The sequence below is a fragment of the Solea solea genome, chromosome 3 (assembly GCF_958295425.1).
Source record: "Solea solea chromosome 3, fSolSol10.1, whole genome shotgun sequence".
NCBI lineage: Eukaryota > Metazoa > Chordata > Actinopteri > Pleuronectiformes > Soleidae > Solea > Solea solea.
The window spans coordinates 16,597,836-16,625,007 of record NC_081136.1 but is presented as its reverse complement, the minus strand read 5'-3'; the positions used below and the strand labels follow the sequence as shown (position 1 = coordinate 16,625,007).

Below are 27,172 nucleotides of genomic sequence, written 5' to 3'. Positions count from 1 at the left end.
CTGCCTGCACAGTCATCCACTGGCTCTCTGAACACGAGTGGGCGTTTTGTAGCGAACTTTTATCTCTTCCACCCTCAGCCTACTTTTAATTCTGCTGACGCGGACAACAAGACAACATGGACGTGGACTGAGAGAGAGTGGATTCTCGTTTTACGCACATGGAGCAACAGGTAGGCTGATAAGATGGTGAATTTGTACATCTGAAAGTAGTCTGACATTTATTAGGACATTTGAAATGTACTTATTATTTACATGAGGAATTTCAGTCATCAATTTTAATTTATAAACTAAATGAATGTATTTAAAATGTATACACGTGAGTGTTTTTAATTGATTCCTTAAATATAAACCCGTGGTTTCTTTCCAATCCATGTACCATGCGAGCGCTGTTCAGCTCCTGGATGAAGATGGAGGATTTACCAATGAATGAATGAATGAATGAATGAAACCACCCAAAACAGTATGTGAACATGGGTCTAGGAAGGAAGGCAAGATGTTGGCATAGCTGTTGATTTGAAAGCCCTGCTATGCCATCACACTGCCATCTTTCTCTCCCCCTTGCTGCAAAAACAAAAAAATCAGAAAATATTTTTGAAATGTCTCAAATCTAATATCGAGTCTGTGTTTTGTTCACACCTGTAGCTTCACGGCCCTGTTTTCTTTCCCAGTTTCTTAATTGTTAAGATTTGTATTTATTTATTTTTTTGGAGGGGGTCTATTTTTCACCCTGTGCGAGGACAATATGTTTATGTCAATTATTATTTACTTGTTGATGTACTTATTACTCATCTCTGATGATGGAGTCACTGGGCCATCTTTATTGAATGGCATAGGAATTACATTATGATGACGTGCTTGTGTGCTTCTGTGATCATCCCAGAAAACAATTGCAATATAGACATACATACAATCCTGTGCTCAAATATGTTCCTTTATGATGTATTATTAAACAAATAAAATAGACATAGTGACACAAAACGCTGAATGCTGCAAGGTTGTATTATTATTAATATTATTGTTGTTATTATTATTATTATTTATATATGAACGAAATAATTATCTGTGGTAGTCCACAATATGTCATAGAAAAAAATATTATACCTCTTTACTCCATTACATTAATCAGACAGCTGTAGTATAGTGTTTTCTTTCTTTCTTTGATTAATTAATGTGATCCAAGAGCTGAAAATAATCCCCATTATGCTGGGATACAGTATCAAGAAATAGTACGCAGAAATAGGTATACGGTTTAAATAAGTAATTGAATGACATAGTGTATAAATGAATTTTAATGTCAATAAAAACTTATAAAAAAACCCTTATAATGCTTTATTCATTTCGATCAGTTTTCTGTTCAATAAAAGTTATTTATTCAAATAATCGAATTGTTGTTTTGTTTTTGTCAATGTTTTTCGTCAGAGGTAATCAAAATTGGCTCTTATGCCACTCGAACGTGAACACGTCATTGGTCACGAACGTGAACACATCATTGATCACATGACATACGCTCTGTGGTCACGTGACTGCCTGACGGGCTGCAGTTGTCGGCTTGTCGTGTGTTCTGCTCTGGTCCTTCTTGTGTTTGACATAAACTCTGCCGACCTGTTTAGTCTGGAGCTGGTTTGACAGTGTGAACGCGGGGACTAGAGCGGGAAAGGTAAGAACGTTAAACGTAACAGCCGCGTCCAAACTGCACGCTGTCGTATTTGCACGTGAAATCGTTAGCTTAGCATTGCAGCTAGCTGCCCTTTCCCCACTGTAAACTTCACGAAGCAACTGTAAATTAACTAAAGACTGTGTTTCCTGATGAAATACAGTGCAACGTTTGATGTGGGGGCCCTGACACACACATACACACACACACTCACACACTCAAACACCACGATTCAGAAGTCTGATTACAGCTGTTACTGATTAGGGTCCCATTAAGAAAGTATTAAGCAGTAACGATGTTGCGTTGTTGACTTACGATAAATATCAACGCAACGCAATTTATGTTAAATTAAAACAAGACCTCGAGTTACTTCATAGTTACATTGAAATGTACATTATATACTATATATATATATGTATATATACAGCTGTCTGATTATGTGTGTGTGTGTGTGTATATATATATGTAGTCTAGTCTAACACAAATAAATACATTTATGTTGACGTATATTAGACGCACAATAGTATGTAAATCTTATATGCAGCATTCTGCACATAAAGAAACTGAACATGTGTAGGCTGAAGCTCAAGGTTCTTTTTATCCAACCCTTAGTACTTTTGTTATCCATCAGCTTGTGATTTGAAAAAAAATGTTATCTAATTCATAGTCAAAGTTTTAAATGTTTTGTTTTTTTAAGTGAAATACTTAATTTTAATTCCTCTGGTACGCTGTTCCTCGTATCCAAACTTCATCCTCGTATTTACGTGTTCCTCACACTTTTTTACAGTCTTTGTAATTATTTACTTGTTGAAGTACTTATTACTCATCTCTGATGATGGAGTCTCTGGGTCATCTTTATTGAATAGCATAGGAATTACATTATGATGACGTGCTTCTGTGATCATTCCAGAAAACTATTGCAATATAGAAAAGGTTGATGCTTTTCACACAATGTATCTGATTTACTTATACAATCCTGTGCTCAAATGTGTTGTTTTATGGTGTATTTCTTATCATAACAAAAAAAATGACACAAAACGTAATAAACCAGGGGTCTAAAACTCAAGTGTCTCGTGTGATCTTGAGGGGACAGTCAAGTGAAAACATTTCAACTGTGTCGGGGGGGGAAAAGAAACACCTGCTCAGTAGTGGTGCTCGATATGAGAATAAATTTATGTCAGAAAATTCCATCCTAATATTGCAATAAGAATATTTGTGACAATAATTCACCGTTTGTTTTGATATGGAGTGATACATAGTTCACAATAAAACATGCAAAATCCATAAATATTAAAGACAGACGTTTAAAGTGTGGCGGGCCACAAGTATGAGACCTATACTCTAAAAATATTATGAAACATTTTCTTTCAGGTGTGGCAGAGATGAACAGTGAAAACTTCACCCTGAGTGAGAAGATAGTCTCAGCCTCCTACGTTCGACAGGGATGTCAGGCACGTCGGAGCCACGAGCAGCTCATCAGACTCCTACTGGAACAGGTAAAGTCCAACAGTGTGACTTCAGTTTTTCTCAGTGTGACTCCAGAGAAGCACCAACCAACGTCTTGTGTGTCCGCAGGGCAAGTGTCCAGAGGAAGGCTGGAGTGAGAGCACCATCGAGCTCTTCCTGAACGAGCTGGCCGTGATGGACAGCAATAACTTTCTTAGTAACTGTGGCGTCGGGGAGAGGGAAGGCCGCGTGGCTTCCAGCCTGGTGGCAAGACGACATTACAGGTTCAAGTCTGATGCATGAACTCACTTATATTTGATTGGACACGATACTGTTCCTAGTTTGGGACTTTCTTACATTTCAAAGGCATTTGAATAACAGAGAGTTTGGTAATGATTGTCAATGACCATTATTAGATATTTTATTCTGTTTAATATTTTGGATAACAGTCTAGTGAAATAGTTTATCAAAGAAATGTAAAGAAAATGTAATTTCTGTCTTTGGAAACAGGATATTTTCTTCTTCTTTCGGTCTTTACCTTTAGGGTCCCCACTAGGGCTGAACAATTAATCGATTGAATTTTATCTAATTTTCAAATCACAAGAGGCACAATATTTGTTAAATCCAAAATGTGTGTCCAAAATATCATTTTAGATTAATTACTGTCTTGATCTATGCACATCTTATTCTACAGACTGAAGAGAACATCTTTGTTTCTCATAGATCTGCACACATATCACACAGTAACCATTTTAAATAGGTTTTTCAAATAAAAAAAATAAGAATAATGATGTCAAAATTACCGTTCCCTCTGATATCGCGACTCAAACCGCAATCGCAATTCCTGTCAAAATAATCGCAATTAGATATTTATTCAAAATTCTTCAGCCCTATTCCCCACAGTGGATCCTCTGCCTCCATCTTGCCCTATCTCTTGCAAATATGTTGTTATAGTTTATAAAAATAAGTAAACTTACAACTCAGTTTCATCTTCTAGATGCCTCTAGAATCTAGAGCTTTTAAATACATCTCGTGTAAACTGAAGTATTTCCACAATAAAATCCAAAATACTGAAAACTTAACTCAGCAAAGACATTCACTGAGTGATCAATTTTATACAGGAAAGTGACAAAAACAAAGATGAGTGCTGCATCAGGTCCCAAATGTCCCATAAAAATCAGATAAGAGCAGTAGTCTAATGTAAAGACTGTCCTCTACATCTGGCCGTTTACCTTTTATGGATTCTAAAATATACATAATATAATTATTATTGATCAGGCTCTATTCACATACTTCACACTGAGGTTTAACGCTTCCTGTCATGACGTTCAGCTGTTTCCATGTAGGTTGATCCATGGCATCGGTCGGTCAGGTGACATCGCTGCTGTTCAGCCTAAAGCTGCGGGATCCAGTCTGCTCAACAAGCTCACAAACTCTGTTGTGTTGGACATCATAAAGCTCGCAGGTAAATAAATAAATGAACATGTAACAAGATTTCCATGTCAAGGAAGAACTGAAAGATGTTTTTAGAAGATAAAAGATGGATACAAATGAAAAGTCAATCCTACATTTCCCACAATGCAACTCATTCAATTACCTACTTTCAAACATCTTGTGTCTGTTTTGTAATATCACATTTGTGCTCATGGTTTCCTTAATCATCAGGGTTGTTATTTTTTTGGGGGAGTTGAGAAAGACAAGAAAAGCATGCTGTTCTTTTCTTGATATCAGGTGTGCGGAGCGCAGCAAGCTGCTTTGTAGTTCCCATGGCAACAGGAATGAGCCTTACTCTGTGCTTCCTGACCCTTCGTCATCGGAGGCCCAAGGCTCGTTACATCATTTGGCCTCGCATCGACCAGAAGTCCTGTTTCAAAGCCATGATCACAGCAGGTGATTATAAATGTTGCACACAGACAAGAGAACAGACGGAGAATTTTATTCACAAATGGTTTTTGAAATGGGCTACACCACATTTACGAGCAACCGTGTACAGCTGAGTAATATTTACACCCTAGAGGTGGTGTAAGTCTAGCTTTACCTGGCTTGCTAACAAAACACAAAGAAAATAATAGCTCTCTTTGGAGAGGATGATGTCACTATAGGAAGAGGAGCCAGTCATCTGCAAAAGGGTTCCAAGTACAATAACACAGGTATTTATTACAGTAAAGTTTCCGACGTGATCAAATAATCCAAATCAGGGACTTGGAGCTGAACGGGCCTCAATCTCCATCTTTGTATTTCACTGAATTTTCTGCAACAGGGTCCATGTAGGTAGAGGTTGGTAATATTCTGTACTTCAGTAGGTCAGAAACTATACTGTATTTGTTAGCACGTCGTTTATGTCCAGGTCGAGGACACCACACTGTTAACATTCTGTTTTATGATGTGATTGGGTGGCCAGCTTGTTGTTGTCATGCGACGAGTAACCACTCGCACGTCATTATAAATTTATTGTAAATTTATTATAAATTTACGAGCTACAGGAATTTTGGCTGGTGCAACCAAAAATTTTGAACTATTAGCTGCAAACTAGTTAGTAATTTCTAACGCTTTAGTAGTGGTTTAGTAACGATAATGTAATAAATCCTGAATTTAGCAGACAATCATGACAAATTGGTGCAACCCCACCCCGATGACAAACTTCATGTTTTCTCTCATTGTTGGCGTGAATAAATCCAGCATTGTTCCGCTGCGGATTCAGACACGTTCTTCTACCTCACAGAAAGACACACAATCACAGCTTAGGGCAATTCTCCACACTTTGCTCCCAATGCAACTTGTCTCGTCAGGTTTCGAACCAGTGGTGGTGGAGAACGTTCTCGAAGGCGACGAGTTGCGCACAGACCTGGAAGCGGTCGAACGCAAGATCGAGGAGCTCGGAGCGGAGAATGTCCTGTGTGTTCATTCAACAACTTCCTGCTTTGCCCCGAGAGTCCCCGACAGGTGATACAAGCTCTCATTCAGGCTTTTCAAAGTTTCACGTATGATTAAAATTATTCAAAGGTGTGATATTTCTTCTCCAGTAGACATACCTCTGCCCTCACTAAGACCAGGGTTATTATCTGGACCTGTTAAGAGATATTAATACTTTACATAATGCAGATATCATGATGAAGAATAATGCATATTATGCATTATTCTTCATCATGATGTCTGCATCAAGTAATTGAGAAAGTCTGGTTGAGAAGTTTTTGCTACTGACAGACTAGTGATGGGAACAGCAGTTGTTTTCAGTGTACCAAATCCTTCAGTATTTCCTGCATGACTCCATCTGACTCACTGAGTCACTAAACTGAAACTGAGTGATTCAGTTCCGTGCTTCCAGCTCACGTCAGTGCTGTCTCTAAATACACCAAACCCCCTCTGTTAAAATAGAGATTTTAGAAATGACCTTGATAATTGTTTAATACACATTTTCTGGAATTTTGGTATTTTTAACTAATCTAATCTAATCTTGTTCTGGGATTTGCTGAGACTGTTTAAGCCTCTGAATCACTGAACTGGTGAATTGGTACACTGACGCACAGTACACTCGGTTAATGGATCCCTTGCAGTTAACCACATTTTCTTTCATTTTAGGTCTTTTATAAGTGATCTAAATTTATTCTGGGATTTGCTGAGTCAGATTTTCTGACAGTTTTAAACCGCTGAATCACTGATGGACTAGTACGCTAATTAACGAACAGTACACTGACTCAGTGAGTGAATGAATCACTTGGTGTGTCAGTACACATGCTGTTTATATAAACAGCCACTGTATGTGTGTATGTATGCGTGTATGTCTAAGTAATGAGTGAATGTAATTTTTACATAAGTAAATAATGATGTAATTTGTCCAGTTTGTACCCTTGTATTTCATTATATTCGTAATTATGTCTATGGGCTGCGCTATATTGTTTATATTTATATCTTTTTACAATGCATATTATGCTATTAATAACAGACGTCATTTCCCTTTCTTTCCTCTGGCTCGGTTCATTCGGTCTCTGTTTCTGTTATTATATCTGTCAATGTCTTCTTCTGTTTTTGGTGGAGTGTTACAGCACAACTTCCAGTCTTGTCATATGTACTTCAGCTGACAGAGATATTTCCTGAAACGATTCTGTGTTTACAGGGAACTTTTTTCGAAAACGGCAAAGAAAAAGATTGTTTACGTCTGTATGTGACCACAGTCTCTCCCTCTTTTTTATCACTCATCTTTGACGTGGTGTGTGAGGGACAGCATGTGCATGGGGGGGGCGGGGCTGACGGTAAGCTGACTGCTCAGAGAGAGAGAGAGAGTGAGAGAGCACAGCAGAGCAAGGATTAGAGGAAAAACAAAACAAAAATTGACATGTTCTAAAATAAAGAGGAGGGGACACAGATTCCCCTCTGAGTATATATAATTGAGCATACAACTCACTTTCACCGCTGTCTCACTCGAGGTGAGACAAACAAATCACCAACACTACAACAGATAACTGAGAACATAACCTCTATGGCACAGGTAATACAATTATGGAAGATATTCACTGTGGCCTTTACTAAATGTTTGTGTCATCTTGTCTTGCAGGCTTGAGGAGCTGGCCACTATCTGTGCCAAATACAGCGTCCCCCACATAGTCAACAACGCATACGGTGTACAGTCGTCCAAATGCATGCACCTCATACAACAGGTAGGCTCCACTCACCCTCTCATTTGCACTGTGGAGGCAGAAAACAATGAAAACAACCAATATGTGATGTTGTGTTTGAGCTTTAATTCAATGGCTGTGACAGAAAAATTGGCATCAACCATTTAGGAATAATATCACCAAATGCTGAGTCACTGTTGAAAATACTTGCAGACCTGACTTCATCCCCCTAAATCACTGGCATCACTCTTGGCAGTTGGTCAGTGAAAACATTTGTCTGTCCCCAGGGGGCTCGAGTTGGAAGAATCGATGCCTTTGTACAGAGCTTAGACAAGAACTTCATGGTGCCAGTAGGTGGTGCCATAATTGCAGGTTTTGATGAGGCTTTCATACAGGAGATCAGTAGGATGTACCCAGGTAAGTGGGTGTGAATTATTGTTTGTATAGATTTTCATGCATGTTCTGTATTGTTGAGTTTTACACTTTTTTTCAAATCTATATGACAAGATATCCCATCTAAATTAGCATTAACATTCATATTTTTTTCACCTAATGATAATTTTCCCTCTTTGAGGTTTTTCTTTGTATTTTATTGTGTATGTGTGCCATATGAAATGTTAAATTAAGACACACAAGAAGGATTAGAAGAAGCCTGTGCCAATACGCTGATATCTGTGGCTTTTCAAAGTGAACTGTGTATATTATGCATATTATATATATTATGCAATACATGTCTTTTTCATATTTTCTCTTCTATGCTATTTCAAAATTTAAATGTTAAAAATTAAATTTTGTGTTTACATTTGTATATTATCCCATTGTTGTTGCTTATTCTATTTATCTTTAGTTGGAAATGTTGAAAATGTCAAATGAATCTTCCTCCATTGCAGCAAAAGGTGCAATAAGTGCATTTCTCTGGTGCAGGATAAAAAAAATCAAATTCAGTCTAATATCAGGATGTTAATACCTTCAGAATATAAGCGTTTGTTTCTAGGTAATAGTTTTGTGTAGAATATATTTTGATAAAATGTGTCGATGCAGAAACTGCCCTTGTATAGTGTACAGTCATAAATGTTGGCAATGTTCTGAAAAGCTGTCAACAACAGTATTTGTCGGCACTGCCTCACAAAGTCACCTCTTGGTCTGTCCATGTCCAGGTCGAGCATCAGCCTCGCCCTCCCTTGACGTCCTCATTACTCTTCTCACACTGGGAGCCAGAGGCTACAGGAAACTTCTGTCAGAAAGAAAAGTGAGAGCATGCGCACGTCACGCTGCAGCACAGGCTGCATTTTTCAATTACCCCATCCTTGTTGCCCAGTAAACATTACCCGAGTGTCTACTGTCGTGTTAAAAATATGCCACGTCGCACTGAAGAGAATGTAGCCAATGTAAACAAAATATTTCAGTATCAGCTTTATTTGTTTAAGCACCTTATGAATTCAGCTCTAACCAGCCAGTGTGACTAAACCTGAAAATACATTTTAAGAATTGTGTGGTGTGATAAATGTGCTGATATGACCAGAGCAATACTGTAGAATGACATAAAAACACTGCAGTGTTGTCAGTCATACATCCCAGTTATTCTGAATACCCTTCTATGAGTGTGCTGTGTCGACAGCTTTTCCCCTGGAGAGCAGCTTATATAAGTTGTATTGAGTTGCAGCACATTGTGCGTGTGTGTGTGTGTGTGTGTGTGTGCGCAGATCTTCCACCTGCAGTCTCACTGAGTAAGTGAGAATTTCAGCTTGAACAGGCACTGAGCTCTGTGGAGGGGGTGGCGTGTGCTATAGCAAGATAAAATTGATCCAGAAGTTTCAGCAAACATCCCCTGGTGGCTCCCTGCTTTAAAGCAGACATCCTCACAATGCAGCATCACCCTGTCTAAACTAGAGGCACTGCAGCATATTCTTCCCTGCTCCAAACATACCGTGAATGTACTGCGCTGTCTTCGTATCCTGATGCTCAGACCTTTGAAATCAAAACCTGGAACAGAGAGTTGGTCCTCAGATGGAATTATACAAATTAAAATCGACCTAAAGCAGAAATCTAAACATGAAACCCTTCCAGGAAGACGTACAATAAACACGACACTATTATCGTAAAAATTGACCCTGCAGAAGAAACATGCATCTAGGAAATTCCTCCAGGCCTCTCATATGACCCGATGCAGCCATCAGGAGTTATTGATTTGGTCTCTTGGTCCACATGATCCATAATTAATGTGATGGATCCGTTTCACCTTAGTGTGTAGAGAAATGAGTCAAAAGCTTTTAAATATTTCCACACGCTTCATCCATCAAGATTAATTTACACCCTCCTGTAGCCGTTTAAAAATGTGTAGATTATTGAAAAGAGTGTGTTTTTGGTTTGGGATGTTGGTTTTAGCCAGTACATGCTCATCATTTCCTCATTATGATACAATTGTCCTTTGGTATTGGAGAGTATGTGACACTTGACATTATTGAAAGACTATTTATGTTTAAATATCAGTCACAGAAAATGTTTCCCTTCTTGATGCTTACAAACGTGGAAAGTATGAGTCAGCACAGCACGCTGACGCGCGTACACACACACACACACACACACACACACACACACACACACACACACACACCCAGTTGCACAGAGCCGATTTGTTAACATGCAACTCTCCACTGGGGAATCTGTAGCCGCAACAAAAACACTACGATCTGTTGTTGAGCTGCTTTGCCTCCCGGGCCCTGGTCTCATCGCATCTGTTCCAAACTCCCATCACCCTTCTTCAGCTGCTTTCATTCTCCTTAAACAAAACACACTTTGTCAGCATTTATACAAACCATGTGGCTGCTAAAATCTCAAAATGCATCCCTCCTCCCATCCCCTCTCTAATTGATCCCAGGAGTGGAGGTGTGACGTGAAACTCGAGCTTCGAAAAGGAAAGAGCGGAGCGAGGATTGTGGGTAGATTTGCTTGATTTGCAAAAACCAAAAAGGGGGGCCTCTAAAATAAGACTGTGACAGTGTGTGAGGGAAGCATTGTGTGGTTATTTATAGTTATTTTGTCTTGCCCTCCCTCGCCCTTGTTCTGTCTCATGTTTTCTCTACGTCTTCATGGCCTGCAGGAAATGTATTTGCTCCTGGCTCAGGAGCTGAAGAGTCTGGCCTCTGCACACGGGGAGCGATTGCTTCACACCCCACATAACCCCATTTCGCTGGGTGAGCTCAATATACTGGCTACAGGCCATGAACTGCATCATTCATCCATATACTTTGCCTGATCTTGTGAATTCTAAAGTCTCTGTGTGTTTCTCCATCAGCCATGTCTCTGGATGGTTTGCAGGCTGAGGACGACAAGGCGGTGACACAGCTGGGCTCCATGTTGTTCACCCGGCAAGTTTCAGGTGCCAGGTATGAAAACCTAAAAATGAGCAGGGCCACAATCTGGCCTGGAAATGGAAACATTGGGGAGGACAAGGAGGATGAAGTGTGTGATGTGGGCAGGGACGAGGCTCGGAAATTTGTTCACAAAAACAAGGCGAGGAGTCGAGTGTTGCCTAAACAAAAATCAGCCATCAGGCAGATAGACCCGTGGAATATGGTAGAGTGGTGGAAACTACTTAAGATAATGAGACAGCCCATCCTGTCATGGTTGCCTCCTAATTTAATTGGCTGTTTCCATTACCGTGCACACAGTGAGGCCAAACACTGCAGCTTTGACGGCCATGTTCTCCCTCCCTATCCATACCTCCTGGTCGTCACTCTCGGTTTTAAAATTGTGCTAATTTGTTTGTTTTTTCCTCATCTTAAGATCGTTTAAAATCCTTTACTTCATTATAAAAACCACAAAGTTGGAACCTCCACGCTTCCATCAAATGAGAGTTCACAGTGTAGCACAGGGTTCCTTTAATTCCTTGAAAGTATATGAATTTTTTTTTTTTTTTTTTTTCCAAAACCCTTGAGTTGGTTGAATTATGTCCAAGAAAGAACGTAAATTGATATTTAGGTAAATGTCTCCTGCCACCAATGTGCCCTTGTTTGTTGCGGCGCCACCTACTGTTTCATGCTTTAATCAGCGCAGGCCTACGTACACAGTATGATTTTATACTACACAAACATGAAGTTGTTATTACATGTGGTGTTGTCTCCCTCCACCGTGGATGTGAGATTCCATGCAGAACAATGAGCGAGAAATGCTGAGGATGAGAGAGCAAACTATGTGATGCCTCAGGAATGCAAATTCCAAGATCTCTGGCTCACCAAATAAAATTACAAAGACTGGCTTGCCCAAGATCCCAAGGACAGTCACTTGGCCAGATGCAGAGCGTGCTACAAATCAATAGACGTGGACGCCATGGTCAAAGCATCTCTTGCAAAGCATCTGGTCCTGGAAAGTCCTTGAATTTCATGTCAACCAAAGTTGGCACCCCGGTAGCATCTACATCCCTTGTCTCTCAGTAGTATATATGAAATGAGAGTACTTTTATTTAATTTTGGCATTATGTCATACACTTCAGCTATTCTGTTTTCCAGGAAAACACATGCACACAGCTCGACATCATATTGCAGTACATTTTTTGACCATAATCATCTCCTCTCTCGTACACATCCTCCTAATAGCTAGCCGGTAATTGATTTCACATTAAAGCGAGTCTCAACTCTGCTGACTGCAGTGAAACTCTGGGAGATTTCAGAAGCAGACGTTTGAGTTTGATACTTTGGAGGCGAGGAGAAATTTAACAGTTAACGAGTTTGACACAATGCAGGATTTCGACATATTTCAATATCTGTCCCACTTTCGCTCCACTAGCGGAGGAATACTCAGCTGAATTACAGTACTAAAGCAAGACTTTACTTTCAGTGTTTGATGGCATGAGATTAATGAAATTACATAGATCAGTACAGTGACTGTTAACACTAGCATAGTATCTGATACCAGATTTACCAGATACTGATTTTTTTTAGTTCCTGCTCTGGCGAAGTTCCAAGCACACTGAGTAGGCACTATGTGTGACGTCGTCAGACTGCCGGCCACTGATTGGTCAGAGTGCCATCACAGGAAGAGACGTCCCACAAGAAACTGTAGATCAATTAAAAAGACTTAACAACCCTAAAAACATGTTAATCTCCAACAACTACCAGGGAAATGTCTAAAATCTATGATATAATGATTCAGTTAGACTGAAAACAATTGCTTTACAAGTCACTAGTCACTCGTTTGTGTGTCACATGTAAAACAAAGTCACCCCAGTTTCATGCAGCCATGCAGTGCTGACTCCGCCCACGTTGAGTAGGTACCATTTTGTCATGGAAAACCAACCTAAACCGTACGAGGTGAGCTGCTACCATAGTGGAAAAGGGCCATTTCTGTACAAGCCAGGTTTATAGCCTTTGTCAAAGTCAAATTATAGTGTATAAACAACATTTTTGTCCAGATGTGGAAAAGCAAACAAATTGATATATTAAATAATCAATACTGCAGTAGTACAATGATCCTTGTTCTCATCCGTGATTCTAGGGTAATACCACTGGGCAAGGAGCAGGTCGTAAGTGGGCACACGTTCCGTGGCTTCATGTCACACTCTGAGAAGTATCCCTGCCCGTACCTCAACGCCGCCTCAGCCGTGGGCATCACTCGAGAGGACGTGACGCTGTGCATCAAACGGCTGGACAAGTGCCTGAAAACTCTGAAGAAAGAGTTAAACGCAGCCAAAAGCAGCTCTGCCGTCCCTCCCCCGAGCCAGGAGGACACGACACCACGCGAGACTAATGCGACACAAGACTGACTCAACAGATGCAAGAGCTTTTATTGTAGCACGTAGAAGTCGACCAATAATTTCTTTGTGTTCTCTGTGTTTTTGAATGGCACAGGTTTAAGACTTGAGTTCAGCACCGACATGTATGTGGCGATGAGTTCGCGTAAACATGTCCAAAACAAACCCAAACGCTGATGGCACAATGAAGGTCTGCTAATGAATCACTGTCGTAAGGATATTATCATCTCAGGAGCGATGTTGCTGATTTCAAAATAAACCAAAATGGCATTAATGCCTAAATTAATTGTGGATTTGTGCTTCAAATATCCATTTACAGTGTCCTTAAGACTCCAATATGCAGTTATTAGATGAAATGTTCTGTAAACTGTAATGAAATTTGCTGTCTGCTTTCCCAGTTGTAGACGCACAAAACCATCCACTGCCTTCTGTGTATTGTAACTTGATACAAGAGCAGTTGGGCCATTAACTCCAGCTGAACCCGGTGAATTGGATTAGCTCATTTATTTTCAGGCATGGTAACAAATAGCATGTAACAGATAATCGATGAACACCAAAAATAGATCTCTCCCCGTTTCAGCGAAGGAAACGTTCACTACTGCTCTCGGTAAGAACCAAGAACATGGACTGAATTACTTTTAACACGTACAAAGATCAGCCTCCTGTTGTGTGTTGAACGTTTCATCACAACAGTGTTTTGATTCTAATATTTGTATTGCAAATTTTGTTTCAGTCACTTCTTTCATTATAAAATTTCATAAATTCTGAAAATGTTCAGTCAGTAAAATATACCAGAAGGTTAGCCCACCAAATTTAATATCGGCTCAGCAGATGATTTAAAAAATTTGAATAATTACATATAGGCAAAAGTATGGGAAGGGAAATCTAGTTTGTTTCGCTCACATTTGTGTCTATATAACATGTTAACATCCACATTATCACCAGGTGACTACTGTGAGGCGGCGCACAAATGACTGAAGCAGTTTGAATATATAAGTTATAGTCTGTGGCAAATTCAGTAGTTAAGATTAAAAGAAACTCATTTTACGTTTTGTAGAAAAAAAAATTTGCATTCATCTGATGAATATATGATGTAATTGCTCAGGACCTCAACAGAATGCCAGCAACACGTGAAAGATCCGGCCAAAATAGTCAAATTAAGAATCACCGGTACTCAGAATAGTCCAATTAAGAAGTACCATTACTCAAAATAGTCACATTAACGAGTGTCGTTAAACAAAGTAGTCAAATTAAGCAGTGGTACTGGTACTCAAAATAATCAAAGTGATTAAGAAGTGTTGGCACTGAAAAATAGTCAAATTAACACCTGCTAGAATGTAAAATTGTCAAATTAAGGCGTACCAGTACTCAAAATAGTCAAATTAACACCTGCTAGAATGTTAAATTGTCAAATTAAGAAGTACCAGTACTCAAAATAGTCAAATGAACACCTGCTAGTACGTAAAATTGTCAAATTAAGAAGTACCAGTACTCAAAATAGTCAAATTAACACCTGCTAGAACATAAAATTGTCAAATTAAGAAGTACCAGTACTCAAAATAGTCAAATTAACACCTGCTAGAATGTAAAATTGTCAAATTAAGAAGTACCAGTACTCAAAATAGTCAAATTACCACCTGCTAGAATGTAAAATTGTCTAATTAAGAAGTACCAGTACTCAAAATAGTCAAATTAACAAGTTCTGGTACTCAAAATAGTGAAAAGTGATAATATTTAAAACCACTGCACGATTGAACACTATTGAGGCAAGAATAGATGTTTCTCCCACTTGTGAATTGATTTGCTTTGTTCCTCATTAAGTGACGTAAAATTTCACAGCACAGGATCAACTCAGGTCTCCCACAGTAAAACCAATCTGTTATATGTTGACGTCTTATTCCTGCTGCTCTCTCGTCTCACTCATGAGGAAGCAGTTCGGGTACAGAAATAGACGCTCCCACTAAAGCGTCTCTGACTGATGACTAATCTATATTGTCCCATTTCCACCTGTGCTCTCCCCCTGACTCGCTGCAGATTATCTAGGATTCATCGTTGCTGCACCTGCGTCGGGACCAGGTGTTTTTTTCAAACGCATCAGCGATAGCAACAGCAGGACCAATTGGGGCCCGACAGCCTTTGAGGGCGAGCTGGATCAGATGGATCGGGCTGCTGTGTCAGCACTCTCACTGTTCTCAAGCTCAACCATTGAAGCGTGAGAATCTAGTGGAAAAACACTGGAGTTCAGTGCTGCACTCTGAAAATGTCTCTTTGATTTCTATTTAACCTGCGCTTCTTTTCTCTCTCTCTCTTTGTTTTCAACTTCTCTCCATTCTCTCCATTTGTCATTGCATAGACATGTTGGCAATAGATTTGTTAAGGGCTCCTTTACTTCTTTTCTCTCTCTTTTTTCTTTCAGTCTTTATCGTTCTTTTTCCTCTTACTCCTGATATCTTTGTTTCTTTCACTCTTTCTCTCTCTCTGTCTTTCTCTTTTTGTTTCTCAGTATTCACCTCTTCCTATCTCCCTTTTACTTTCGCTCTTTCACTCATGTTCTTTTGCTCATTCTTTCTTTCGCTCACGCTTCCTTAGTCCTAATTTCTTTGTCTCCATCTCTGGTTCTCCTCCTTTCTCTCTTCTGTCTGTCTGTCTGTCTGTCTTGGATCATCATCATCAGCAGCAGCAGTAGTTGGTTAACCCACTGCCAACATTTAGGCCACAAAGTAGAGTTTGACTTATTTAATTTAGTAAATGTGTTTTCAAGCTCAGGATTGTTTTACGGTCTTTGTTTGCTACTGAGATTTTTAATGATAAATAAACACAGAGAATAAGACATTTGTGTCAGTCGCCAATCGACGTAGCTCTTGTTTGTGTTGATCCTGTTTTACTTTGAAATTGTTTCTCAATCAAACGATCATAAGAATCAATCGAGACACAAGGATTTCAACTGTGTTGGGGTCTGTTTTTCTTTGATTTAACCTTTTCTCTCTGTTTGTTTTCTTGTCTTCTCTCCATTTTTCATTGCGTAGACATTTTGACAATAGATTTGTCCAGGGCTCCTTTCTTTCTCTCTCTCTTTGTCTTTTTTCAGTCTTTATCTCTTTCTATCTCCTCTTACTCCTGATCTCCATCTCCCTTTCTGTCCACTTTCACTATGTTGAAGGTGTGCTGTCTCTGTACATGACGTGTATGTTGCAGCACATGATATAATATGTAACATTAACCCCTGAGACGGTGCTGCAGCTCTGCAGCTCTGCATCTCTGGAGGAGGGCGCGACAAAAAACAGCAACTATTCAATTGGCTCGAGTCGAGACGATAATAATATGACTATATTTCCGAGTAAATAAATCTATATGAATAAGGAAATGAAAGACCGTTTGTCACATGACTGTATGCGCTCGTGTGTGTACAGTATGTAGCAACTTCTTAGGAACGTCGTGTTTTGTTTTGTTTTGTTTTTTTTTTCCTCCTTCTGACGTTTTGGCGCATGGTTGATTTTTAAACAACACTTCTCCGACTGTGGCTGAATAAATAATGAAAGTGGACGGAGCTGCAGCTGATTTGCTGATGTCAGGGAGCCAGTGCAGCATTTCATGGTGCAGGGTGGAAACCAACCGCGCGCTGCTGCTGCTGCTGCCGCCTCCACCACCATCATCATCATCATCATCACCACCACCACCACCACCAACTGCCTCCACACCAACTCTCAGCGAGCCTCACACATGCGAGCCCGGCAAGAAAGATGCTGCCAACTCTCAAGATGTGGGCATTGCTGGGCATTGTGTCGCTGTGCTGCCTTTGTCAGCCCGTTCATTTAAAGAAGAGCTTCCGATGTCCTTCAACATGCAGCTGCTCCAGGGAGTCCATCATGTGCGTCGGGTCCTCCTATGTCCCAAGGATCACCCCCAACGAAATCAATTCTCTGTGAGTAACCGCCCCTCTTCTTCTTCTTCTTCGTATTCTTATTATCTTTTAAATAAATTAAACTAAACAATAATGCATGCGTGTGTGTCAAACGGAATGCAATCTGGCACTTGGTCTTTTTACATCATCATCATCAGAGTGAAGCAGGAAGGTGATGCAGTCGTGGCTGCATCCCCTCCACTCCCTGCGTCCTGTGAATTCATGCTCATCATCTCTGCCTCTTTTTTACCTCCAGGAGTGTCGTCAATGGGACTTTCTCCGAGATCAGGGAGGCCATGTTCTCTCACATGCCATCTCTCCAACTCCTGTAAGAACACTGAAGCTGACCTACACTGACTCTGGATTCTAACATTTCACATGTACCCTCTACTTGGGGACCCAAGGCTTTTATAGACAGTGGCGGCACAGACATTTGGAAGGGCATGGGTAAAAATAAAAATAAATGTGCACCTACTGCGCACTGGCAAGACAGGCACTACTAGTATGTAATTTCCCACATTCTCACACATGGACATCCTTTACAGCACAGCATCACTTTCTATTTTCTATACAGCACTCAATATCATTTTCTCTAAGACAGAGGTCTCAAACTCTCGGGCCACAGGGGCCCCCCCAGTCAATTTAATCCATTAATATGAAGTTACAATGAGTTGTTTCTGTATGTTTTTTTTATTAGATTAATTTTGTCTCATAAATAAATGTATATTGCGAGCTATTTATCTTTCCATATCAAAAGAAACAACTCTTATTTTGATATTATGTGAAATATCATTATAAATATTATTTCAATTTGACTTTTTTTTCACTTGACTTGCCTCTTACTGACAAAACTAGACACTCAGGTGGCCCCCAGGTCATTGGTGTTGCTATTGCTAAATTTCCAGAAAGTTTCCATGGGAACTTTCCTTTGGGAATTTTGGAAATATTCCACATAGGAAACTTCCCATGGAAATGAATGAGAATGAACTGGAAAGCTGGTTAGCTACTGTAATACACTTTGATTTAATAGTTGCGAGCTAAACTTTAAAACCATAGATCATATATCTACCATATAACATCATCAAGGGGGTGTGGCCTCAATAGGCCTGCACTCAGTATTGTGTGATGTGCCTGTGATTGAGGAATAGCATTGATATTCATCTGTATTTGCATCAAATTGGATTGTTTGAGCCAAATTCCCATGTAAAGTTTGCAATTTAGAAAATTCAAGTCACGAGCTCTTGGCACCATCAGTTTACTTTGCGACCCCACTGCTGATAGGGGTGATTTCAGCATAAAGTGACATGAGTGTCAAGCTCAAAGAAAATGGGGGCGGGGGGGCAAGATTATGAGGTCAGATGAGGTCAAATATTATAAAATTCCAAACAAAGCAAGTTTATAGATTAAATAAAGACACAAATCTGAGATCAAGTTTGAAATTAAAGTTGTGTCATGTGAGTGAATGCAAAGGATAAAGGATTTTTTTATGTGTATCTTATGATTCATTACAGGCTTTTGAATTCCAACTCTCTCACGACGATAAGGGAAGACGCTTTCTCGGGCCTCCCTCACCTGGAGTACCTGTAAGTTCCTCTAGTGTTTTCTGTTCATGCGTTAATGCGAAAATAGTGACTTTGCGTAATAATCCATTTTTATTAATCTTATAGACTATAGCTGAATAACATTATACTCTAATGTAACATCCACAAAGGACATTAAGATGTTTGTTACTGGTTTTTCAGAGGGAAAGTATTTACTGTATGCCCCCTAGTAGTGTTATCTTTAGATATTTGCCAACATTCATACCTTCAACATATATGATATATATTTTAATCAGTTTACGTAATAATTTAAGCAAGTTTCATGACTTTACTTATTCGTAAATGTGAATATTTTCTGGTTTCTCTGCTCCATAAATCAAAACAAAAAAATTAAACTGCAAACATTTTAGATTGTGGACAAAATGTGACATTTGAGATCATCATCATTTAGATGTTTGGGAAACTCCCAATCAAATTTTTCTATTACTATATACTGTATATAGTATGTCATTTTTTCATTAAAAAAAATAAGACATAATCTATATCTTGATATCATGTTTACATTCTGACTAAAGTCTTATTCAAAACACAATAAACAGAATGGTTTCACTCCCATTTACCATACACATACTTTTGCATCAGTGGTAAAACAAATGAAGTTTGACTTCTGTTTAAAGTCAATTTTGTTTTCTCTTTAAAAGTATCATTTGCATGCAAGTGTAACTGATTCCTTGTCTATCCCCAATAACAGAAACAGGAGCTGATTGTGTTCAGTATGTGTATGAAATTAAAACCACACGATTCACAATACTTTCTTTTCTTTCTTTTTTTTTTATCTCTCACAGGTTCATTGAGAGTAATAAGATAGAAACTGCGTCCAAATATGCCTTCAGAGGACTCAGGGACTTGACTCACTTGTATGTTTCACATCGTGTTAAATTATAATTTAATTTATCGATTGATATTTAAACGAGACGCAAATAATGAATCCCTTTTCATGTGTTGATTTACTGCTGCTGTTTCTAGGTCTTTGGCCAACAACAACATCAAATCCTTGCCCAGGGACCTCTTCATGGACCTGGACTCACTCATCGAGCTGTAAGTTTGTCACTCACTGAACATCGAGTACACATAGAATCATGTCCTCTGTTGCCTTAAAGGTCCAGTGTGTGAAGCTTAGGAGGGTTTATTGGCTGAAAATGAAAACACTACCCATGAGTATGTTTGTTTCATTGGAAAATTGCTTTTAAAAAAAGCTCCAATTCTGCTCTCACCCCTGCGAATATCACAATGTTGTTCTGTCACTTGCACTGAGCAAGAGTCATCTTGAGGTAACCGGTGAGGAAGTCACGGGCTGGATAGAACTGGTTTGAGGGACGGATCTTGCACCTTTTAAGGAATAATCCTTTGGCCACTAAAAATCTGTTCTCTCCTCGTACAGTGACCTGCGAGGCAATGCCTTTGAGTGTGACTGCCGTGCCAAGTGGCTGATGACGTGGCTGAAGAACACCAATGCCACAGTGTCAGATGTCATGTGTGCTGGACCCGAGGAGATGAAGGACAAGCGCCTCAATGACATGACCAGTCTGCACGATGAGTGCGTCTCAACGGGTAAGAAACACTTGAGGATGCTGGCTCTTTCTGCTGGCTTCAGTACCAGCCTTCTTATCCCAGACTTAAGCTGTGTTTCCATTGAGTTCGGTTTGGTACAGTACGGTACTTTTTTTTTTTTGTGTTTCCATTAGGAATAGTATCAAAATAACCTGGCAGTACAATAAGGTCAGAGTGGAGCTAGACCCACTCCACCCACGATAGTTTGGGCTCTTGATGAGACAGACAGCCACAAACGAGCAGGAAAAATAAGAGTTTGATGTCCACGTTTGTTGTCATCGCACCAATAGCCTGACCCTGGGCTTTACCATTCCAAACCTTACCATACTGTACCAAATCGAACCGTACCATAAGGGAAACATAGCATTAGAGAATTCTACCCAGTGGAAACGTTTCATTTGGTGTTCTCTTTCACAGATTTTGTCCTCCATCAGTCTGTGGCATCCGAGTCTCTCTCTGTTGACACATTTAGTTATAAGAATGACGTCTATGTGACTATTGCTGCACCCAGCATAGAAAGCTGTATGGTTTTCCAGTGGGACCACATAGAAATGAACTTCAGGACTTATGATAACATCACAGGTATGACAGTGTCCATACCATGGTTGACTCTTACACTCATGCCTTGCAAGCGTATTTATTTTCTTTTGCTGCCTTTCAGGTCAGTCCATTGTGGGGTGCAAGTCTGTTGTCATTGAGGACCAAGTGTTTGTCATCGTGGCTCAGCTGTTTGGAGGTTCCCACATCTACAGGTTTGATGAGGACCAGAGCAGGTTCAGCAAGTTCCAGGACATAGAGGTGTCCAAGATCTCCAAGCCCAATGACATTGAGGCGTTCCAGATTGGCGCTGACTGGTTCTTTGTGATTGCTGACAGCTCAAAAGCAGGCCTCTCCACCCTCTACAAATGGAACAATAAGGGTTTTTATTCATACCAGTCACTCCATGAGTGGTACCGAGACACAGATGCAGAGTTCTTGGACTTGGACGGAAAGGCCCACCTTCTTTTGGCAAGCCGCTCACAGGTGCCTGTGATCTACCAGTGGAGCCGCAGCAACCAGAAGTTTGTCCTACAGGGAGATATCCCCAATATGGAGGATGTTGTAGCTGTGAAGCACTTCCGGATCAAGGGGGAACTCTACCTGGCCATGACACGCTATATCGGAGATTCCAAAATTCTACACTGGGGTGCCAAACAGTTTGCAGAGATCCAGCCCCTTCCCTCACGGGGATCAATGATTCTGCAGCCATTTTTTTTTAAAGATCGCTACTACCTGGCTCTGGGAAGTGACTACACCTTCTCGCAGATCTACCTGTGGGATGATGAAAATAAACTCTTTGACCGCTTCAAGGAGGTGTACATCCAGGCCCCACGCTCTTTCACTGTGGTTTCCACTGACCGCAGGGACTTCATCTTTGCCTCCAGCTTCAAGGGAAACACACAAATCTTTGAGCACATCATCATTGACTTGAGCTTATGAGGGGCTGTGCCTTATTGCACCTCCTGCAATCAAACGTCTTCCACTTAAAAGATAATATGTGTGAGGGGGAATGAATGGACCCCCACATATTTTTTGAAATTGTTGAAAAAAAAAAGAAAAATACAAACTTTCCTACATAGGTTTCTGTCTTGAGTAAGAGCTGAGTCGAGCAGAGCAGTGTTTGGAATCGTCTGAAGGTGTCTTGATTATTTCTCCATGGCCTTGTCCCATCACCGGTTTGAATTGTCCTTCTCTCTTTTTGAGATACCCGTATTTCAAATAGGCTTAAGTGGAGAGTCAGTAGGTTTTGCAGCTCCCCTTGTGGAAATATAACTGAGATTTCTGAAGGGTATTATTGCATCTAATTGGACGTAGACATTTCTGATTGCTGTCCCACATGTTGATAGTTTTATACCCATCAAGTAAAAACCTCAGAGAAAGCCCATGTGACAAATTTAGTTTTATTCGGGACATCTGCAGATGGAAAAACACTTGCTGTGTACCTCCTGTCCCTGTGATAATGTGCTGTACAGGATGTTGCCTTCTGGGTTTAATTGACCCACAGTGCCTCCCTCTGGCCGTGATAAAGTATCACACCTGTTCGCTTTACTTTCATACAGTGAATGTCTTGAAAGCACAATAACCTTTAATTACGAGAGCAGAGATCACAGTGTAGTTGTTTAGTGGAAAATATACTGTAGGTGCTATAGATGGTATTGTCTAAGGCATTATTAGCTTAATGGCTTAGACAAATGTTTCATATATGAATATAAAATCCCTACTTAGATACTATTTTAGTCCAGAGGTACCTTGAGTGGAAAGTATGACACATTTGTAATCCATGTAGTGGAAAGGACTGTGATGTCGGGGTAATTAAATGTACTTAAAATATTGAGGAAAATGACCCCAGTTGTTGGTCTGTTGATTTTGTTCTAGACTTATTAAATACATATGACAGAGGATGGAATTTGTTAAATAAGTAAAGGGGAAAAAATATGTAAATATGTCCACTTCAGCTATGACTATTTCAGTCCACATTTCTGTTCTTTGAAAAAAATCGAACGTTGATTCTCGAGCGGGACAATGTACATAAAAAGAACAAGGATAGCAATGCCACTTCCTGTTTGACACTAATTCAAACAGTTGTTTGCACTTAATTTAAAGATAAAATACATTTAAAAAAAAATGTTACCACAACTTGCAAGAGCATGACATTCAAAAAAAAAAGGGTGTTTGCGAAATTCTTTTTTTAGGAGTTTCGAACAAACTCAAAAGACTCAAAAGACTCATTAAAGGTCCAGTGTGTAAGAATTAGTGACTCTCTACTACTGGTGAGGTTGGAGATTGTAACACATGGAGATCTCCTGTGATCACCTACTGTACCTCGCCCAAACATGTCAGGGAACCACAGTGGCTTTCACATACCAGTGAGAGTGTATTTGGCAATGCCCTTGTCTAAATGAAATATAAAAGGCTTATTCTAAAGTTTTAGAACCCCAACAATTTCTATTTTAAAGTCATTACATACACTTTATAAACAATAAACCCCAATAAACTTGCAGACAAATAAATAACTCCTCAGTTCCCCCCTCCCTTTCCTTTATGTTTATGAAACTATGGTGAGCTCCGCATACCAGAATGGATGTCATTCTTCTTAGTTTCCTTAAGCTTCCACGTAAAAATGTGAAATGCATACTTTGTTAACTTTCAGACTGCTGTAGAAGTCTGGCGGCCTCCAAAAACTAATTAATATGGGCCCTCGCCCGTATTTAATTGAACCAATTTTATTTTAAAGCGATCATACTTATGGTTAGTATATAGTATGTTACATTTCTGCAAAGTGACCTTTCCTAAACATGACACACTGGACCTTGAAGTGAAGCTAAATGATCAAAACAATAACAGAATATTATGCAGGCTTTATAACATGCAGATTCTTTTGTACGATTATGTTTAACGCATATTGAATGTTATTCTCAAAATAGAGGTCATGTGAATTTAATCAGTTGTGTATGAAAATAAATGTGTAGAAACATGACTGTGAGGTGTGGTTTTTATCATTAAGTTATTGATCATGAGGACACTTTTATGCTTCTGTCTGATGGTGTTGTTTGTTTCCTGCTTTCCTCCCAGGTTGAATGGTTGTGATTGGTGTCATGTCACGATACTCCTGTCATGATACTTCATCTGAAAGTAGAATTTTCCCGTAAATGGGAGGAGCAAGAAACTAGAGAGAAGTTTTGATCGTACGCCAGAGACACTGTTTGGGAAATGTAAGTTAATTTCTCTACATTTCTCTAACTTACAGCCATATTCATCATAGTTAATGTCATCCTTGTGTCTATGTGTTGCAGATTTTTGCAATCGAGGCTTTGGAGAACAGTAAAGACGTCCCTGGAGTCTGTGGTGAGTTAAGTTGATTGGATTTATTCGAATATGCATGGCCAAGGAGAACAGAGACAACATCACAAAAGCAGGTACACAGTCTGATGCGACTTCCAATTCTGAAGATCAGCCCTTATGATAAAATCATCTGTCTAATGACCTTAAACATATGTCCTTAGAATCAGGAAGACACACTCTCTCTGGAATAATCTGCTCTCAGCTCCTTCATTATCAAATGTATTGGGTCGCACAAGGCTCTGATTGGAACACCCTCCTATTGATCTAGTTTCACCATTATTTGGATGTGTTTAGAATTTACCAAAAACCAGGGATGGCATTTAGAATGGGGTCCCTTGAAGGAAATGTTGACAAGAGGCTACACTCACAAACCATGGAGATAAACATGTCACCGCTGCTGCTTGTACAGCACAGTTTTTTAATGATCTGACCAGTGAGGTCATGGCCTATAATGCTGTGGTCACACTGAACGCAAATTTTCGCCTCGCCCCGCTATCTTTTTGACTTTTGCGCACTTTTTGAGCCAGAAGTCGGTATATTTTTGTTGGCTTTAGTCCAAACTTTTTCCTTTTTTATAAAAAGGTCTCGATATGGATCTGATGTCACCATCATCAGTCGGATAATCTCAATACTCACTGATTGTTTTTTTTTGCGTCACTGTATGAGGCAGTTACCATTAAAGTTGACATTTTTCAATGAGCAAATGATGCCAAAACTTAAGTCAGTGCACTGACTTTGTATGTGAACTTGGCTTGTGAAAAATTCACACCATTACCTCAGGGATGTGAGTAGTATTTATGTCATAGTTATATTTTACTAGATTTGTCAACTGTACAAAGAGGTTACAAGGAACCTCGCAAAAACAAGCAAACCCCCAAAATCACCACCAAAACTTTAGACAGTGTAATTATTACAACACACCATGAAGACCCAAACAAACAAACAAACTTTGCAGTGAAACTAGTATATATTCAAACCATTAGCTAACAGTCCAAACAAAAATACAAAATAAAAGAAGAATGCAACTCAATATTTCACTCCGGGTTCAGTTCAAGCAGCTCAAGCATCAGCTCAAGAATAAATAATAAATAATTCCAGTTCCACGTTTACGCTCATTAACCAGAAAAATTTACTACCAGATTTATCCTCCACATGATGAAAATGAAAACTTGACACTTCCGTCACGCCAGGGTGTTGTTCTCTGGGGCTGGATGCTACTCGATTAATGCAAGAGACCTTCTGTTTTGTTTTAGCTCCACAGTAAAATTTCACTTAACCGTGTAAACATGTGTTTTATTTTAAAAGAATAACAACTAAAACGAAAGATAACATAAAAACGTGTATTATATTTCATAAAAATAACAACTACAATGAAAGATAACATTACATGTGCATTTTATTTGATAAGAATAACTACTAAAATTAATGACGACACAACAACATATGTCTTTCTGATACAAAATGACTACTAAACGAAAGATAACATAAAATGTGTACTTCATTTGACAAAAATAACAATTAAAATCAAAGATGACATAACATGTATCTATTTGATAAAAAATAACTACTAAAATGCATTCCAAGGCTACAGAAACCAAACAATGTTTAGTTTAAAACATTGTACACCATTGAGCTAATATTATCAGTTGCACAGTAAATCCTCCTAAAAGTCTTGCAAGAATTTGTGACATCTACTGGTGAGACTGCAGATTGTAAAAAATAAAGAACTCCTTCGTCCCCAGACCCATGTTGTAAGCATACTGAATGTAAGTCTCAATACAGAAGTTATGTGAATTTAATCAATTATATATGAAAATAACATGACTGTGAGGTGTGTTTTTAGGATTAACTTATCATTGGTATCATTGGAAACTGTATCATTTCATTGTTTTGGTGAAAACAGGCCCTGGAGAGAGGAGATGTACATGCTGTTGTCTGACTGTGTTGTTTAATTCCCGCCTTCCTTGTTGTTATATGACAGCCCACAAGCATTAGCCACACCCTCAGTGACGTGCATGTGTGTGGGTGGGATCTGCCTGTCCCAATCATGCAAGAGTATCGTTTTCACGGAAATGGGTGGAGGAGGAAACAGAGTCAGGAAACAAAAGCTGTCAAAGATAGTGCGGGAGACCAGCTCAGCACTGTAAGTTGATTTCTCTGTATTTTCAAACTTATAGACATATTTATTAATATTAATACTTCTAGTTCTCGACTAGCACCCGGTCTTAGTCAACCTTAAGATCCTGTTTCCTTTATGAATTTTTCACAGCATTTGTCCTCTTTCACAGATGCCCTCTAAGTAACAATTTGACACAGCATGAACAAATAAATGAATAAATAATAAAAGATAACGTAAGGGATGAAGTCTATAGGGGCAAAAAAGCACTACTTGGATTTTAATTTGCTGTGGTTCACCTGAAACCCTTTCGTAGCAGCCATTTTGACAGGTCACATAAAAAGTCATACATGTAAATAATCAAATGAATGATGGCTGATGTCCATTTAGCATGATCAGTTTCAGGGTGTATTCTGCCTCACGGTCACACCATGCTGACTTCAGCGCTATTCGCACGGGATTAGTTTTACCTGGGTACCACAGGACATCTGTATTGGCCAATTCGCACAGGATAAGAAATCTAATCTAATTGATTTAGGCACTACGACCATTTTTGGTTTGGAATGTTGTTCGCCTTATGCCAACACCCATGGTTTGCCACAGACTTGTCAGACCAGTTACTGCGAAACTGATGGCTTCTTCATGTGCCTCCATGCTTC

General features: G+C 39.4%; 2 protein-coding genes across 3 annotated transcripts; both read left to right on the top strand.

Annotated features, from left to right (window-relative positions):
- The first annotated feature begins 1,499 nt into the window (after positions 1 to 1,499).
- Positions 1,500 to 16,292, top strand: sepsecs (Sep (O-phosphoserine) tRNA:Sec (selenocysteine) tRNA synthase). Of its 2 annotated transcripts, XR_009239927.1 has the most exons (13): positions 1,500 to 1,657; positions 3,026 to 3,150; positions 3,230 to 3,384; positions 4,447 to 4,565; positions 4,832 to 4,990; positions 5,890 to 6,043; positions 7,653 to 7,755; positions 8,001 to 8,130; positions 8,871 to 8,962; positions 10,814 to 10,907; positions 11,009 to 11,099; positions 13,207 to 15,674; positions 15,816 to 16,292. XR_009239927.1 is itself a non-coding variant. In XM_058625365.1 (12 exons), exons 2-12 carry the CDS (start codon positions 3,037 to 3,039, stop codon positions 13,472 to 13,474), a joined length of 1,479 nt encoding a protein of 492 aa, XP_058481348.1. In that variant the 5' UTR covers positions 1,500 to 1,657; positions 3,026 to 3,036; the 3' UTR covers positions 13,475 to 16,292. The 2 variants fall into 2 exon arrangements, 1 of the variants encoding a protein (XP_058481348.1); XM_058625365.1 differs by having other exon boundaries at positions 13,207 to 16,292.
- Positions 16,293 to 17,037: 745 nt separating this feature from the next.
- lgi2a (leucine-rich repeat LGI family, member 2a) lies at positions 17,038 to 24,032 on the top strand. The gene is made up of 8 exons (XM_058625366.1): positions 17,038 to 17,384; positions 17,620 to 17,691; positions 18,875 to 18,946; positions 19,750 to 19,821; positions 19,931 to 20,002; positions 20,346 to 20,515; positions 20,933 to 21,097; positions 21,177 to 24,032. Exons 1-8 carry the CDS (start codon positions 17,203 to 17,205, stop codon positions 21,992 to 21,994), a joined length of 1,623 nt encoding a protein of 540 aa, XP_058481349.1. The 5' UTR covers positions 17,038 to 17,202; the 3' UTR covers positions 21,995 to 24,032.
- The last annotated feature ends 3,140 nt before the right edge of the window (positions 24,033 to 27,172 follow it).

What these genes read in the sequence shown, in the direction of transcription:
- sepsecs (XM_058625365.1), top strand. Translation starts at nt 3,037, where the DNA reads ATGAACAGTGAAAACTTCACCCTGAGTGAGAAGATAGTCTCAGCCTCC. An exon ending in GGACATCATAAAGCTCGCAG is followed by an intron (nt 4,566 to 4,831) that starts GTAAATAAATAA and finishes TCTTGATATCAG; the next exon opens with GTGTGCGGAGCGCAGCAAGC. An exon ending in CAAAGCCATGATCACAGCAG is followed by an intron (nt 4,991 to 5,889) that starts GTGATTATAAAT and finishes TTGTCTCGTCAG; the next exon opens with GTTTCGAACCAGTGGTGGTG.
- lgi2a (XM_058625366.1), top strand. Translation starts at nt 17,203, where the DNA reads ATGCTGCCAACTCTCAAGATGTGGGCATTGCTGGGCATTGTGTCGCTG. An exon ending in CTCAGGGACTTGACTCACTT is followed by an intron (nt 19,822 to 19,930) that starts GTATGTTTCACA and finishes TGCTGTTTCTAG; the next exon opens with GTCTTTGGCCAACAACAACA. An exon ending in CTGGACTCACTCATCGAGCT is followed by an intron (nt 20,003 to 20,345) that starts GTAAGTTTGTCA and finishes CTCCTCGTACAG; the next exon opens with TGACCTGCGAGGCAATGCCT.